General features: G+C 35.4%; 1 protein-coding gene across 1 annotated transcript in view; it reads right to left on the bottom strand.

Annotated features, from left to right (window-relative positions):
• Window positions 1-58: 58 nt before the first annotated feature.
• Window positions 59-13,549, bottom strand: part of LOC113646752 (polycystic kidney disease protein 1-like 2) — a 14,880-nt gene continuing 1,389 nt past the window's right edge. Inside the window, exons 2-22 of the mRNA XM_027153220.2 lie at window positions 12,672-12,791; window positions 12,444-12,509; window positions 12,284-12,342; window positions 12,123-12,185; window positions 11,882-12,025; window positions 11,623-11,741; window positions 10,524-10,641; window positions 10,302-10,433; window positions 9,053-9,266; window positions 7,786-7,970; window positions 7,467-7,697; window positions 6,978-7,079; window positions 6,141-6,319; window positions 5,802-5,945; window positions 4,773-4,975; window positions 4,047-4,237; window positions 3,450-3,585; window positions 3,117-3,312; window positions 2,412-2,628; window positions 912-996; window positions 59-803 (exon numbers count right to left, since the gene is read on the bottom strand). Coding sequence (XP_027009021.2) covers window positions 751-803; window positions 912-996; window positions 2,412-2,628; window positions 3,117-3,312; window positions 3,450-3,585; window positions 4,047-4,237; window positions 4,773-4,975; window positions 5,802-5,945; window positions 6,141-6,319; window positions 6,978-7,079; window positions 7,467-7,697; window positions 7,786-7,970; window positions 9,053-9,266; window positions 10,302-10,433; window positions 10,524-10,641; window positions 11,623-11,741; window positions 11,882-12,025; window positions 12,123-12,185; window positions 12,284-12,342; window positions 12,444-12,509; window positions 12,672-12,791 — 2,957 coding nt within the window. The 3' untranslated portion in view covers window positions 59-750. The remainder of the gene's footprint in view (window positions 804-911; window positions 997-2,411; window positions 2,629-3,116; window positions 3,313-3,449; window positions 3,586-4,046; window positions 4,238-4,772; window positions 4,976-5,801; window positions 5,946-6,140; window positions 6,320-6,977; window positions 7,080-7,466; window positions 7,698-7,785; window positions 7,971-9,052; window positions 9,267-10,301; window positions 10,434-10,523; window positions 10,642-11,622; window positions 11,742-11,881; window positions 12,026-12,122; window positions 12,186-12,283; window positions 12,343-12,443; window positions 12,510-12,671; window positions 12,792-13,549) is intronic.

The raw sequence follows: 13,549 nt of genomic DNA, 5'->3' as shown, positions 1-13,549 counted from the left end.
TTTTTTTTTATTTGTGAATGCCTGTAGTGCACTTTTAAATCATAAACAAGACTCAAAATAAGATATAAGGAGATATTTATTTAAGAATTTTCATACAGATTAATGAACAATAACAGAGAAAGAAATTAAACTGATCTGGTAACGTGTCATTTCCTCTGGGATCCTAGGATGACTGAAGTAAGCGTATGAATGAGGATATATTTACAGGTACACCCAACGCCCTGGAATGGAAATACCAGACCACTTTTTCTGCTTAGAAATTCCCGCAAAGTTGTGATGCAGTGTTTACATATTTTTTTTTACATATTCTACTGCTAAGAGTATAATAATTTACACAGTTATTTAAGTATTTCTAAGACGATATCTTGTAAATAAATTGCAAAGATCAGCGCTCTATGTAAGCAATCAATCAGTAACACAACCTACTTCAGTGTGGAGGACTGCAGGAGTAAAATTTTGCTCCAATTTGGATGCAAATATCTTAAAGATGACGTTGCACTCTAAAATTATTTATTTCAAAAATCCTGTGTGCACATTGTGTCACTTTAGTTACTTACAGGTTGCACTGTACTATTGCATGCATTATGGGATATTAGAGAGAAAATAAAGACACGTACTGTATAGTGCACTTTTATGATACAAAAGATAAAACCTCCACCCTGAACATTGTTTACATTAAGATCTTCAAAAGTCAGTTTAAGATTTTTGCATTGGTCAAAATCACATTTTCATAGGAGGTCAGTCGCAGTATCAGCATCCGTGCATGTGCCGTCCACAGTATGACTCGCATTTTTCATGTTGTTCTGCAAAAAGAAACATGATCTATTAATATGTCACTTTAATAAATTCTCTATTGAATCTTAATAAATCAAGGAATCATAAATGATCAGTCACATGCACAAATTTCCTACCGTCTAGCAAAATCTGAACCTCCTGGTTGTCCTCGACTGCCACCGGCCTCAGAATGAGTGCAAAGAAGATGGCCAGACCAACAACCTGTCATTTCAACCAGCATACGTGAGTTACATCATGTTCAAAATGCACACTGCATATACTGATAACAGTAATGATGTGCTGATGTCAGTAATGTATATAATAATGTCATTAATGATATACCGATGTCATTACTGTATATATTATAGTCATTAATGATGTACTGTAATGATGTACTGATCTCATTAGGGATAGGGATAGATATATAGTATTTTAAATTTTAAATTAATCTTTTTTAAATTAATTTTAATCTTTAATTGTATAGATTCATTTATTTATTTTTTATCCTTTTTTTTATTATTATTATCATATATTTATTTCTTTTGCTCTCTCTTCTGTTTCCATACTTCTGTAAAGCTACTTTGAGACAATGGAAATTGTTAAAAGAGCTATACAAATAAATTTAATTGAATTCATGCATACACTAATGTAATTAATGACGTACTGATGTAATTACTGCATATACTAATGTCATTAATGATGTACTGATGTCATTACTGCATATATTGGACTAATGTCATTAATGATGTTCTGATGTCATTACTGCATATACTGATGTCGTTAATGATGTACTGATGTCATTACTGCATATACTGATGTCATTACTGCATATACTGATGTCATTAATGATGTAATGATGTCATTACTGCAGATACTAATGTCATTATTGATGTACTGATGTCATTACTGCATATACAGGACTAATGTCATTAATGATATAATGATGTCATTACTGCATATACTGATGTCATTAATGATGTACTGATGTCTTTACTGCATATACTGATGTCAATAATGACCTACTGATGTCATTACTGTATATAATGCTGCAATTACTGTATATACTGATGTCATTAATGATACACTGATGCCATTGTTACATATAGATGTCATTAATGAGGTACTGATGTCATTACTGCATATAAAGGTGTCAATAATGATGTACTGATGCCATTAAAGTATGTACTGATATCATTACTGCATGAACACATTATTGTATAATAATGATGTAATTACTGCTAATGCCACTCTCATTACTGCATGTGCTGTGGTCATTTACTGTCATTTTTGCATGTATAGATGTCATTGTTGATGTCATTACTAGGTATACTGATGTCATGATTGCATATAGTGATGTGATTGTGCATGTACTGATGCTATCACTGTGTGTTCTCATGTCAATACTGCAAGCAGTGTTGTCATTGTCGATGTACTGATATTACAGCATGTAATAATGACATAACTACACATTCCGATGTCATTAGTATGCATGTGAAGGTGTCGTTATTGATTTCCTAACATCAGTGCTGATTATTTCATATCCTGATGTCATTATTGCATATTACTACATATACAAGTCATCTCTTAAGTCGACTCTTAAGTCATTAGTTAACGAGTGACAAAACGTTCATGTTCACCTTCAGAGGCTGGATGATGAAGATGCTCTGGAACATGGACAAAGTCAGGGTGATAACCCATCGAATGGATGAATCCCTTCCATACTGAAAGCCATAGAGCAAAGTAAAGAAGGTGGAGATGCCACTTATGGTAATGAGAAGACCCCAGCCAACAAAGACAAACCACCAGGGCAGCTTGCAGCCAGATTTTTTCTTCTTCTCTTGCACAGGCACAAAGCTGTCAATAAAAAAGAACAATAAATAAAAAGTTATATTTTTACTAGTACAAAAGTCTCCCACATTTTTTTTATTAGTCCAATATATTTCATTTAACACAGTAAACTCTTAGTTTGTTATTGTTAAGTTTATTACATAGGAACTACAGTGAAAGTATGGGGTGAAAATGGGGGAAAAAGTAAAGAAAATGGCATCAAGAAAGAAGAGAAAAGAAAACAGAGAACCTTCCTAGAATTTTTTTTGTCGCACTGCTATTGTAAAGTAAAGCTGCTTTTAGATAAGATCCCTCAATCATCCCTTAATGAACTCTGAAATAACCTCTAAAGGATCCTCTTTTCTAAAAATTGATGTATTCATTGAATACATTTGTGACACCAATGACAAATATGGTCATTATTTTCTTACTATTTAGAAACAAAACTTTTCATTTAGGATATAAACATTGTTGAATAATTCATGGTTTGTAAATAAATAAATCAGAATACTGACATCTCCACTGGATGAGTGCTGGTCAATGCCTCAGCCTTCTTTAGCATCATGTTCACCGTGTCCTTGGCCAGTTGGAGGTCCTCGGGGTGAGGAAACACTTTTTCTCCGGCGCGATCCAGTATTGACGAGAGATGGCATAAAGTGTGGAAGACAAAGCGGCTGCAGTGAGCCCAGTGCTGATCCCCGACAGTCTGTCCTGTGTGGGTGGAAATTCAGGAAATGCTTTTAGTTTTATGCTCAGAAGAAAGAAAGCAGGTAACATACCTCAAAAACGGTCTTAATGACGTACTGCAAAAGAGAGACGTTGACTGAACAGGTTTGTGTCATGCCTACCTTGTATATTAACAATGACATCATGCATTTGATTAAGAGCGGCAAACAGATCAGCGGTGGTCTCGAGATTATGCTGCAAGGCAATCACGCAGTTTTTGGGGCTTCTGCTAAGGAGGGTCACAATATCCTGAGTGTCCTGAAAAGAACAATATAAGACATTTACAGTACATATGATACAGGTGCAATGCAAATAGATTTTTTTTTGCTGTCTGATGTTTGCTAAATTATTGCAGGATTCACCCAAAGTACATTGTTGACCTCTAATAAATTATAATAATAACAATATAAAATATGGTTGTAATATTTGATTGTATATTACTATGTATTTTTATTTTTCCTCTGTGTTTGTGTTTTAAATATCTTAATTGTTGTTGTGTCTTTCATTTTCTTCTGACATGTTTTCCCTTCTTGGCCAGGTTACTCACCATTTTTAATCCTGCTTAAATAAAGGTTACTACTCCAGGGTTAAATTTTTTCTTAATCTACCCCATGGCGTTTGGGGGAATGCAAACTTTTGCATTAATTAATTGTATTACTAAATTTGTATCTTATAACCAACAATCAAACGTTTATTTCAGAAGTATTTGACTCAAGGACCTTGAGGATAGTCTGCATGGAAACAACAGATGATTTGTCGCCACTGCGGGTCTTGGCCTTGACATCATCCTCGTTTTTAACGCGTGGTTGTATGCTGCGGAATATGGTGACAATGAGGATGTTAATCGGGAACATGAGCAGAGCGCTTTCCACCGCAACCATGATCTGCTGCCAGGTGAGCTCAAAGGATCCTGCGGAAGCAAAGACACAATGTAATGAGAGCTGTGCTCGTGTTTGACGAATGTGAATGAAAGAGGGCTTTAACTCAATGCATGCTGTGAGGTATCTTGGCCCAAATCTGTAGAAAATCTGTGACCATATTAAAAAATTGTAAGCTCCTAGGAATATTTCTCCTATGTTTTTGCCTGATGTGTAAAGTTTTGTGATTTTTTGGGAAATCCTGGAGGGACGTATAACTATTTACATTGTGAGCAGTAAAACATTCCGCATGCTGTTATAAATCAAATTTAGTATGACTACAAATTCTGTGAAACAAACTTCAGCAATTTGCCAATGATTACAGAATGATTAAAGAATGACAAATGGTGATTTTTATCCATTTATAATTACATATAACGTTAACTGTGCTGTGCTTGTAAATCAGGCCTGAAGTGTGAATTGTAGACTGTATTGTAGATTGTAGAAGTGTGGATCAATGACACATATATGGATGACATATTAGCGCACTGAGAAAATGAAAAAATGTGAATGAGGTAAAACTCTGACCTAATTTTATGATGACAGGAGACTCTCCGTCTTTGGGAATGTTCCAGAACATGATGTTGATGACCATGGTACATAGCAGCAGGCACATACAACAGGAGACTCGTTGCACTCGGGTGAAGGGGCTGTGGCGTGGAGGATTCACAATAGACATCCAAATGTGCTCGTCTCGGAACCCAGTGGACGTCCGAGCATGGAATAAGTTGCTGGGATGGGACACAGGGAAGGAGAGCGTGAGTTTCATTTTTTAGAAATAAAGTTTAAATACAGAACTGTCAAATGTTTTTCAGTCTAAAAAAACAGACATAAACACTGCATGTAGAAGCTTACAGCAAAGTATTTTTAACTACATTTTAAAACCATAAGTATGAGACTGAGGAATGTATGTCTGGATCCACAGACAATCCAAAGAATCCATTTATCCATTGAAGAACCACTCACTCACTCTCACTCATTTTCTGCCACTTATCCAAACTACCTCGGGTCACGGGGAGCCTGTGCCTATCTCAGGCGTCATCGGGCATCAGGGCAGGATACACCCTGGACGGAGTGCCAACCCATTGCAGGGCACACACACTCTCATTCACTCACACACTGCGGACAATTTTCCAGAGATGCCAATCAACCTACCATGCATGCCTTTGGGCCGGGGGAGGAAACTGGAGTACCCGGAGGAAACCCCCGAGGCACGGGGAGAACATGCAAACTCCACACACACAAGGCGGAGGCGGGAATCGAACCCCGACCCTGGAGGTGTGAGGCAAACGTGCTAACCACTAAGCCACCGTGCCCCCCCCCCCCCCAATTGAAGAACCATCAATTAGAAAAACATAATAAGCTATTGAAATGACACAAGTGCACAATGTTAATAAGATTCATGTTAGAAAAAAAAACAGATTCCTCTGGGGTCCTTCGGTTTAGCTAGAAATCCCAATCAACATCTCTAAAGTTCTACATAGAAGCTCTGTCTGTTAGGGTGCTAGATGCTTTTCTCCATGTATATTTTCTTATTTTAAAATGTAATCTCATTACCCAAAACTGGTGATCTCGTTCTTCTTTGCTGGATTGAAGGTTCTTTTACAAGGTGTATCTCCGCTGCCCTTTAGCCAGGAGTTGCAAAGGAAATGCCAGACCTGCCGTGTCTGCAAGTCCTGCACTGTCACTTTCTGCAGAAACCTGATGGGAGACCATTTGATTTAGTTAACCACCATAATTTTGCATCATTTCCAGTTAGTTTCCAAAAAAACCAAACAAATGCAAGTTAAGGGACATTAAATGTATAGTGCTTTAGAAGCTTTAATCTGTATACATTTCTGAGCTATTTAATGTATTAAAGGTATAATCTGGAATGAGGAAGGAAGACATGTTCACCAGTCTGGATCTCCTCCTGTGTTGTCATGCCAAAGTTTTATGTTCTTCAGTTCTCCCAGAGCGAATGGGGTGCCGAGTATGAACATGTCCAATCCTCCTTTCTCAAACGCAGGCTGGTCTGGGTAACCGAGGACATGGGTGTCGCTCTCGCCATCTGTGCCCTCTACAGTCATCATAACCTGTACCACACACACACACACACACACACACACACACACACACACACACACACACACACACGCACACACACGCACACACACGCACACACACAATCTCAGTGCCACCTATGAAAAATGTGTAAAAGTCTGATTGGAAATCCCATAATAGGGTACTGTGCCTAAAAAAATACTTCATCTTGTATGATAATATGGCATAATTTTTTACCCCCTGAACTACTTTTTGATCTCTTCAAATGTATTCTGATACGACCGTCTCTATTTTTAATCTATTTTAATCCGCCATATTTCCCCTATATGCCATATATGTTCTCTTTTTACTTTATTGTAGCTAATTTGTCTCTTATTAAATAAAGTCTGCTTTACGTTTTTTCACCACAGCTCAAATTTCAAAATGAACATTGTTTAATCACATATTACTGGCTATCAGGAACTATGGTGAGAAAGAGGATTAACCAATCAGGATCATGCATCTTTCTGCACTAGACTCAGAGATGTCCAGGTGACAGATGATGAAGTACTAAAGGAGAAAAAGCAGCTTAGGTCTGGCTTAAGGTAAAACATGTAAAATGTCACTTGCCCCAAATACTATTTTAAAATTGCTTTAGAGGAGATGCCAGAATAGTAATTGATTCTTGGCCTTTAAATGATTGGCACACACCTTGGCTGTGGTTCCTCCGTGTTTCCGGTTTCCGGTCTGTACATTCAGCAGGTAGTTATAATGAGCACATGGATGATTGTCCTCCAGCAGCATTATCTTGCGCTGAAAAAAGAGACATAAAGAAAGTATTCTGTTAGGAACTACTGGGACAGGTCCTTCGTTTTTGCTAGTTTAAGGTCACGTGTTCTTCACCGGTTTCTCGTTATTCCTAATGTGTTGCACTATTTATACCTTCACGTTTTTCTTTGTCCGTCATTGTTGCATGTTGCGTTTTGGTTTCCAGATATTTAAGTGGTATTATGATTAAGTTATGTTATGTTGAGAAATGGTGAGGAATGTATCCTTCACCTGGGTCTGATTCGGAAACGTGACATATTCCCATCTCTCTCTCTCTCTCTCTCTCTCTCTCTCTCTCTCTCTCTCTCTCTCTCCCTCTCTGGTTATCATTATCATACTATCAGATCATATAAGGATGGAAGTGGTCCATACCGTTCTCATGGCTTTTTTGTCAGCATACCATGCCCATAACACAAGGAGTATATAGAGGAAAAAGAATCCACACAGGACAGAGACGACCACGTAATTTTGATTGATGGTGGCGAAGAGCGCAGCTGTTTGGGACAGATCTATTGGATTGGGCATGACGAAGAAGGAGCTCCCGTAGAAGGTGTTATGGTTACATAAGCAGTGAGTCATTTTGGGTAGTGTTTTAGGACCAACCTGTGAGAAAGAAATTCCACATTGTAATCGTCAATGATATTATATTGTTACTCAGTTTGTAATTCATTGCATTTAATTATACACTTACCCAGCAGCCATCTCTGCTCCATTCATTTAGGTCTACATCCCAGTAAACACACTTAAAGTTCATAAGAGAGAGGTTGACGGACACTGGAACGCTTGACGTGTAGTTGTACAATGTTATGTTGATATACATTGTGCCGTTTGTACTATTAACCATCTCAGGGTGGATGAGCCAGCGGTAATTATCGTCTTCACGTGTAGCAGTGAGCGAAGAAATGAAAGGATAAAAAAATTAAAAATTAAAAATCACAGCTGATAACTGTGATAAGGAAGTTGCACTAAAAGTGTTTCTAGGAGGATTATATAACATTCTTCCCAAGTTTTTATAGTAATTATTTATTTATGTACATTATCTTTTTAAATAAACCTAAAATCACTGATCTGCTTCCCTAAAAGGAAAAATCCACCCTAAACAATTTACACATCAATCTTTAATTTACAAAATAAATAAAATATATGAAATAATGAAATTCTCCTTAGGCCAACATTTCACATTTGTTTTTGTTTTTTCCCCCCCTAAATTTCTCTTAATTTTGTTTGATGACCTTCTGTTAGAGGACATACAGTGGGATTTAATTCACTTTATCTTTACAACATCTCTACAAGCACACTGTCTCTATAAGCATACTAATCCTTTAAGGGATTTATTAATGCTCTTAAAATATCTTTGAAAATATCTTATAAAATTCCATTTAAACAAACACAGTTACTTAAGGATTATAGCTATAGAAACAATTGCATTTGGTGACATTCACTGCAAGTTAAACATCATTTAAGCCTTTGGGAATTAAAAAAAAAATTAACCCAAAGGAATAAGATGTGCTGCATCGAATGCTATTTTACTAGCTTCCAATAGCAAGATTGGAAGCCATGTTGGTCTGTAATACCCTATGACATTCACAGCAATTTACAGGCAATGTACTAGACTCTGGTGTTCTATCATAATACATTTGACAATGCAAACATAAACAAATAATTTCCTCATTCAGTCTGCATTTTCAGTTTCTGTTCAGGTTTAAATAAATATTGTTGCGTATAAAGGAGGTGGAGAATGAAGCAGAATCTGGCAACCAGAAGATTCACTTTGATTTTTGCATGTTTTATGCATGTGCGTCAAATACAACTAATAACTTTTTGCAAGTACATGGAAATATTACACAGTCCTTTAATTCTAAAATTTTAGTTGTTTTTTTTTTAATTGTGATTTTTTTTAGCCTTATGGTTAAATTATTTCAAAGTTTTTTACAGATATTTTTCATAACACTGCTTACTTCTGCCAGTCAGGATGACACCTAGACTCCGATTGTTTGATTTGTAAGTGGGAGATAGGAGCAACCGAAGAGAGACATTTGCACTTGGTATCGCAGTAACAATGACAGTTGAGTTTGGATCAGTGATATTGAAGGATGTGATGATAGCATAGCCATATTTCAAAGAGGTGTTTGTATACGATGGCTCAGGAGCATCTGGACGTGGCAGGAATATCTGCACAGACACGAGAGAACGATTTGTAACATCAGTCCACCATTCATGGTAATCATGGACATTACATCATCACACGTGGAACATGTGTGTTTCATATGTTTTGTGTTATGTGATTTTTTTTCTCCAGCAAAAATTGTTTTTCAATTTTTTTTTCACATCACATTGTTTTCGATTCACAATTTAATCTTTTACGATTTTGTTTCCACATAATTCATAAATTTCTTTGTTTCGCAGTTCATTTTTTAAAATTCATTTATGTTCATGGAATTAAATAAATAAACAAATAAATTAATAAACTAATTTTCTCATCAAATTCATGTTTCACCTCAAATTTTCTAGTAAAGTTTATTTTTACATATTGCATGTTACCTGAAAATAATTTAAATGTCATTTTTCACATGGTTCAGTTTTCACATATTTCATTTATTGTTAATATATTTTTCACCATTCTATTATTTTCATGTGATTTTTCTCCATTTTACACCACATGATTTTTATCCACGATTCATTTTTCACAAATAATTTTTCTTGTCATTTTTCTTCTCACAAAATTCATGTTTCATTTGTAAATTCTTTTTAATAACAGTAATAGTAATAAATATAAAAAATATAATTTAAAAAATGAAAATAATAATTTGTGAATTTTGAACATGGTTCACCTGTAAATAATTCATTTGTTACATGTTTAAAAAATATTTAATTTCCGCATCATTTTTATGAGTCAATTTTATGAGAATCTTTTTTTTTTCTATTTTCAAAATTTTCATATTTCTTTTTACTTATTTTTCTTTGCATTCCATATGTTTTTACAGATGATTTTTTTATATTACCTGAAATATATATTTTTTTTACATGATTCATTATTCACATAATTCACATAATTAATTAGTCACATGATTTCTGGAGTTTACATGTAAGTTCAGTTCACGACATGACACATCATCAGCTGTGAAATGTTTGTGACGTTTCTCTAAGCATTAGAGGGGCTTATAATGTGAAATGACGAATCAGTATAAAGCAGTCACCAAAACTCACCTCGATGAAACTTGAGAGATTGCTGAGTTTGACATTCGACGATTTCGAGTCTGAGAGTGACAAGCTGCAAACCGAGCCACTGATGCTAAAGTTTGATTCATCAACCATTGGGTTTGATTTATAACTGAACATCTGGACAGAGATGAGCAAAGATGAATACACAAAAACAATACAAGAGCTTGGAATAAAAACTATGCTTTCACTGTAAAAGTCTGAACAAACCTGAACGTCCAGAGGGTCAGTTGGCAGCTGTGACTTCAACGTATCAAAACTGGGAAACTGGACATATCCTGTTTGTACACTCCCAATGGTCATGTTTTCCAGTTTCTGTGGTGCCTGTCTTTAATAGAGAGAAAAAAACCAACCTGAATATGATATGAAATTACAAACCTGCTTCTTGTTAATTTTTATTAACCATGTATGGTAGTGTTCATATGGCTTCATAACATCTGCATAATCCCTGTGTAAACCCTTTATGACAACTGACCTAAACCTATGTAATAATTTATATAAATGCTTATTGCAGTAAACACCAGCTGGCATACAGCCTGCCTACTTTAATCTTTATTTAGAGATCGAGTTCATAAGGCTAATGACACTGGCATAATCTCTTTGTGACAACTGATTTGTGTAAACCTTTTCATGTAAGAGTTTAAAGGCTTATGAAGGTGTCGTATAAACCCTATGGACAATACCTTAAAGAAATTTTTTTAGAAGGAATTATTTTCTGTATACATAGCCTTTATGACAATTGGCATAAAGGGCTTATGCAGGTTCATGAACACTACTTTTGAGCAAAAATTAAAGGTATATTTATATCATGTGGCATTTAAAAGAATAAACTGTTATAAATGGTTATACAGATTTAAGTCAGTTGTCGTAAAGGACTTACGATGGTTAAAGTCGACTTACTTCAGCTGATGTATTAGAATTGTAAACACTAAGGTTTATGTCTGTTGCTGAAAAGGGCTTATGAAGGTGACATGTAGCCTTATGATTATAGCCTTTAATATGTGATTATGTAATCTTATGTCATTTGTCATGAAAGGTTTAGGTGTCATGAATGCCAAAGTGTACACCGTAAAAGGCAGTTTTTAATGTTAAATAAGCCTTTTGTAAATGCTATGCAGGTTTATATAAGATGTCATTAAAAGTTTATGTAGATGAGCAATACCTTGAGTGTTACAAACATGTCTTTACTTACCATATGGTACTTAGGATTACTTACTATTTGGTACCCAGGAAACACCAACAAGAAAACTTGGTCCCAGTTTATAACATATTAAAGTGTGAATTGAGAATTAACTCAAAATAAACCTACTGGGTTGCAAACAGCGTGCCCGATACCAAATCCCAGGTGAATACTTGATTAATGTTTTGATTTGTCAGTTTGTTTATTTGCTGATAAATCTGGGCAGCCAGAATGAGCATTGCCTCGAGCTGTTTGAATCAAAGAGATACAGACACATACACACACACACACACACACAAACAAGAACAGAACATATCGGTGGTTATGAAATATAATTTGCATCAACCACAATTCTTTTTTCCGACAAAAAAACATAATTATCGCTTACATTTTCTGCGCTGTCATCTGATTCACACTGCTCTATGCTGTACATAATAAGGCCTCCAGTACAGTTCAAAGTCAGATCCTTGCTCGTGGGATCTATTGTTGTAAGAGTCTTTAGGGTTTGTAGTATGGCACTTAGATATGATTTCTGTGAAAAGAGAAAAAAAGTCAGAGCTGATAAACGATTGCCTCGAATTGAGTCAAGAAAGAAACACGAGCGTTATTGAGTTACGAAAGTGTGTCACCTTTGCATCGGACAACATCTCCACCGGTTCAATTGCAATTCTGTTCAATATGTTCTGAGCATTCTACAAAAAAATTAAGGAGAATAATTTCAAATAATTACCCGATATGTATGTATGTATATATGCAATGACAAAGAGGTTTAAAAAATGTAAACACTGACCGAAAGGACGACCGACAAAGCTGTTTGTGGTGTGAGCATTGCAGTTATCCATTGAGATACTGAAAAGAAAAAGAAAAATTTTTTAAAGATATGTTTTATTTAAAGATCTGTATACAGAACACTTCAATTGATATTCTATTGTCACTTCACATAGATTTACTCTGGCTGTCTGTGGCCCTCCGGACCCGAAGGCTTCTCTGCTCTCGTTTATGTTCTGCGTGTGGATCTGTAAAAACACATCATTGTATTAGCTTTAGTTAATTTTAAATAACTAGATATATTTTTATGCACACTGTTGTACACTGTTTTAGGCACACAGTTGGTATTTCCACCGACTCCAACGAATACATGAAAACGTGCCATACAAATAACAAATTTATTTATTTACCTTGCGTGCACAGATAACCCAAGGTCATGTTGCAGTAGGGTGTGGTCACCAGCTGGAATGGATTCATTATGAGGTAGGTACACAAATTTGGTCTATCAGCAAGTTCTTTAGTAGGTATTTCTGTATAGAGAGCATAAGATGAAATATGTTTACTTTTTAATTTACAGAGAATAAATCAGAAATACGTTCACGGCAGAAACAGTCAATACATATTTAGGTTCAGTTCCTTACAGCTTCTGGATAATCAGATCATCTTAAAGCGTATTATTTGGTACACATTTAGATGTAAAGTGAAACGAACAGGAAAATATCCAGATTTGGAGTTGCTTAGTCCGGTAACCACAAACATTTGCATATATTTAGAACAAAGTGAAAAAGTCATGTTTTTCTTAAGGGCTGGGAGACGTGATGACGTACTATCAGTATCGTGATAAATCAAGTCACGATACACTTTTTATTATGTATAATCATTTTATTTATCATTTTATTGTAACATTTTAATTTGTTTTTATAATTCTAAACGGATGGCTGAGGCAATGTTTACATTTTGTACGTGATCTTCAAAATGCTAACAAATATATATATAGGTTTTAAAAACCCTTTAGGGTTTATATAAATAAAGATGTTATTTATCAACATAAAAATTTAATAGATTTATTTTTAAGCAATGCTACTACTATAATGCAATTCTTTGCAAACAGATATATTGCTATTCGTATCATTGCCACAAATATCAAATTATTTGTTACTCCTGTAAGATTAGTTATGCGTCATTTTGAAAATAATCCTACAACACACACTCATACACACAAACACACACACACACACACACACACACACACACACACACACACACACACACACACACACACACACAC

The sequence above is a fragment of the Tachysurus fulvidraco genome, chromosome 2, assembly GCF_022655615.1.
Source record: "Tachysurus fulvidraco isolate hzauxx_2018 chromosome 2, HZAU_PFXX_2.0, whole genome shotgun sequence".
Lineage (NCBI taxonomy): Eukaryota > Metazoa > Chordata > Actinopteri > Siluriformes > Bagridae > Tachysurus > Tachysurus fulvidraco.
This window is presented reverse-complemented; position numbering and strand designations above follow the sequence as displayed.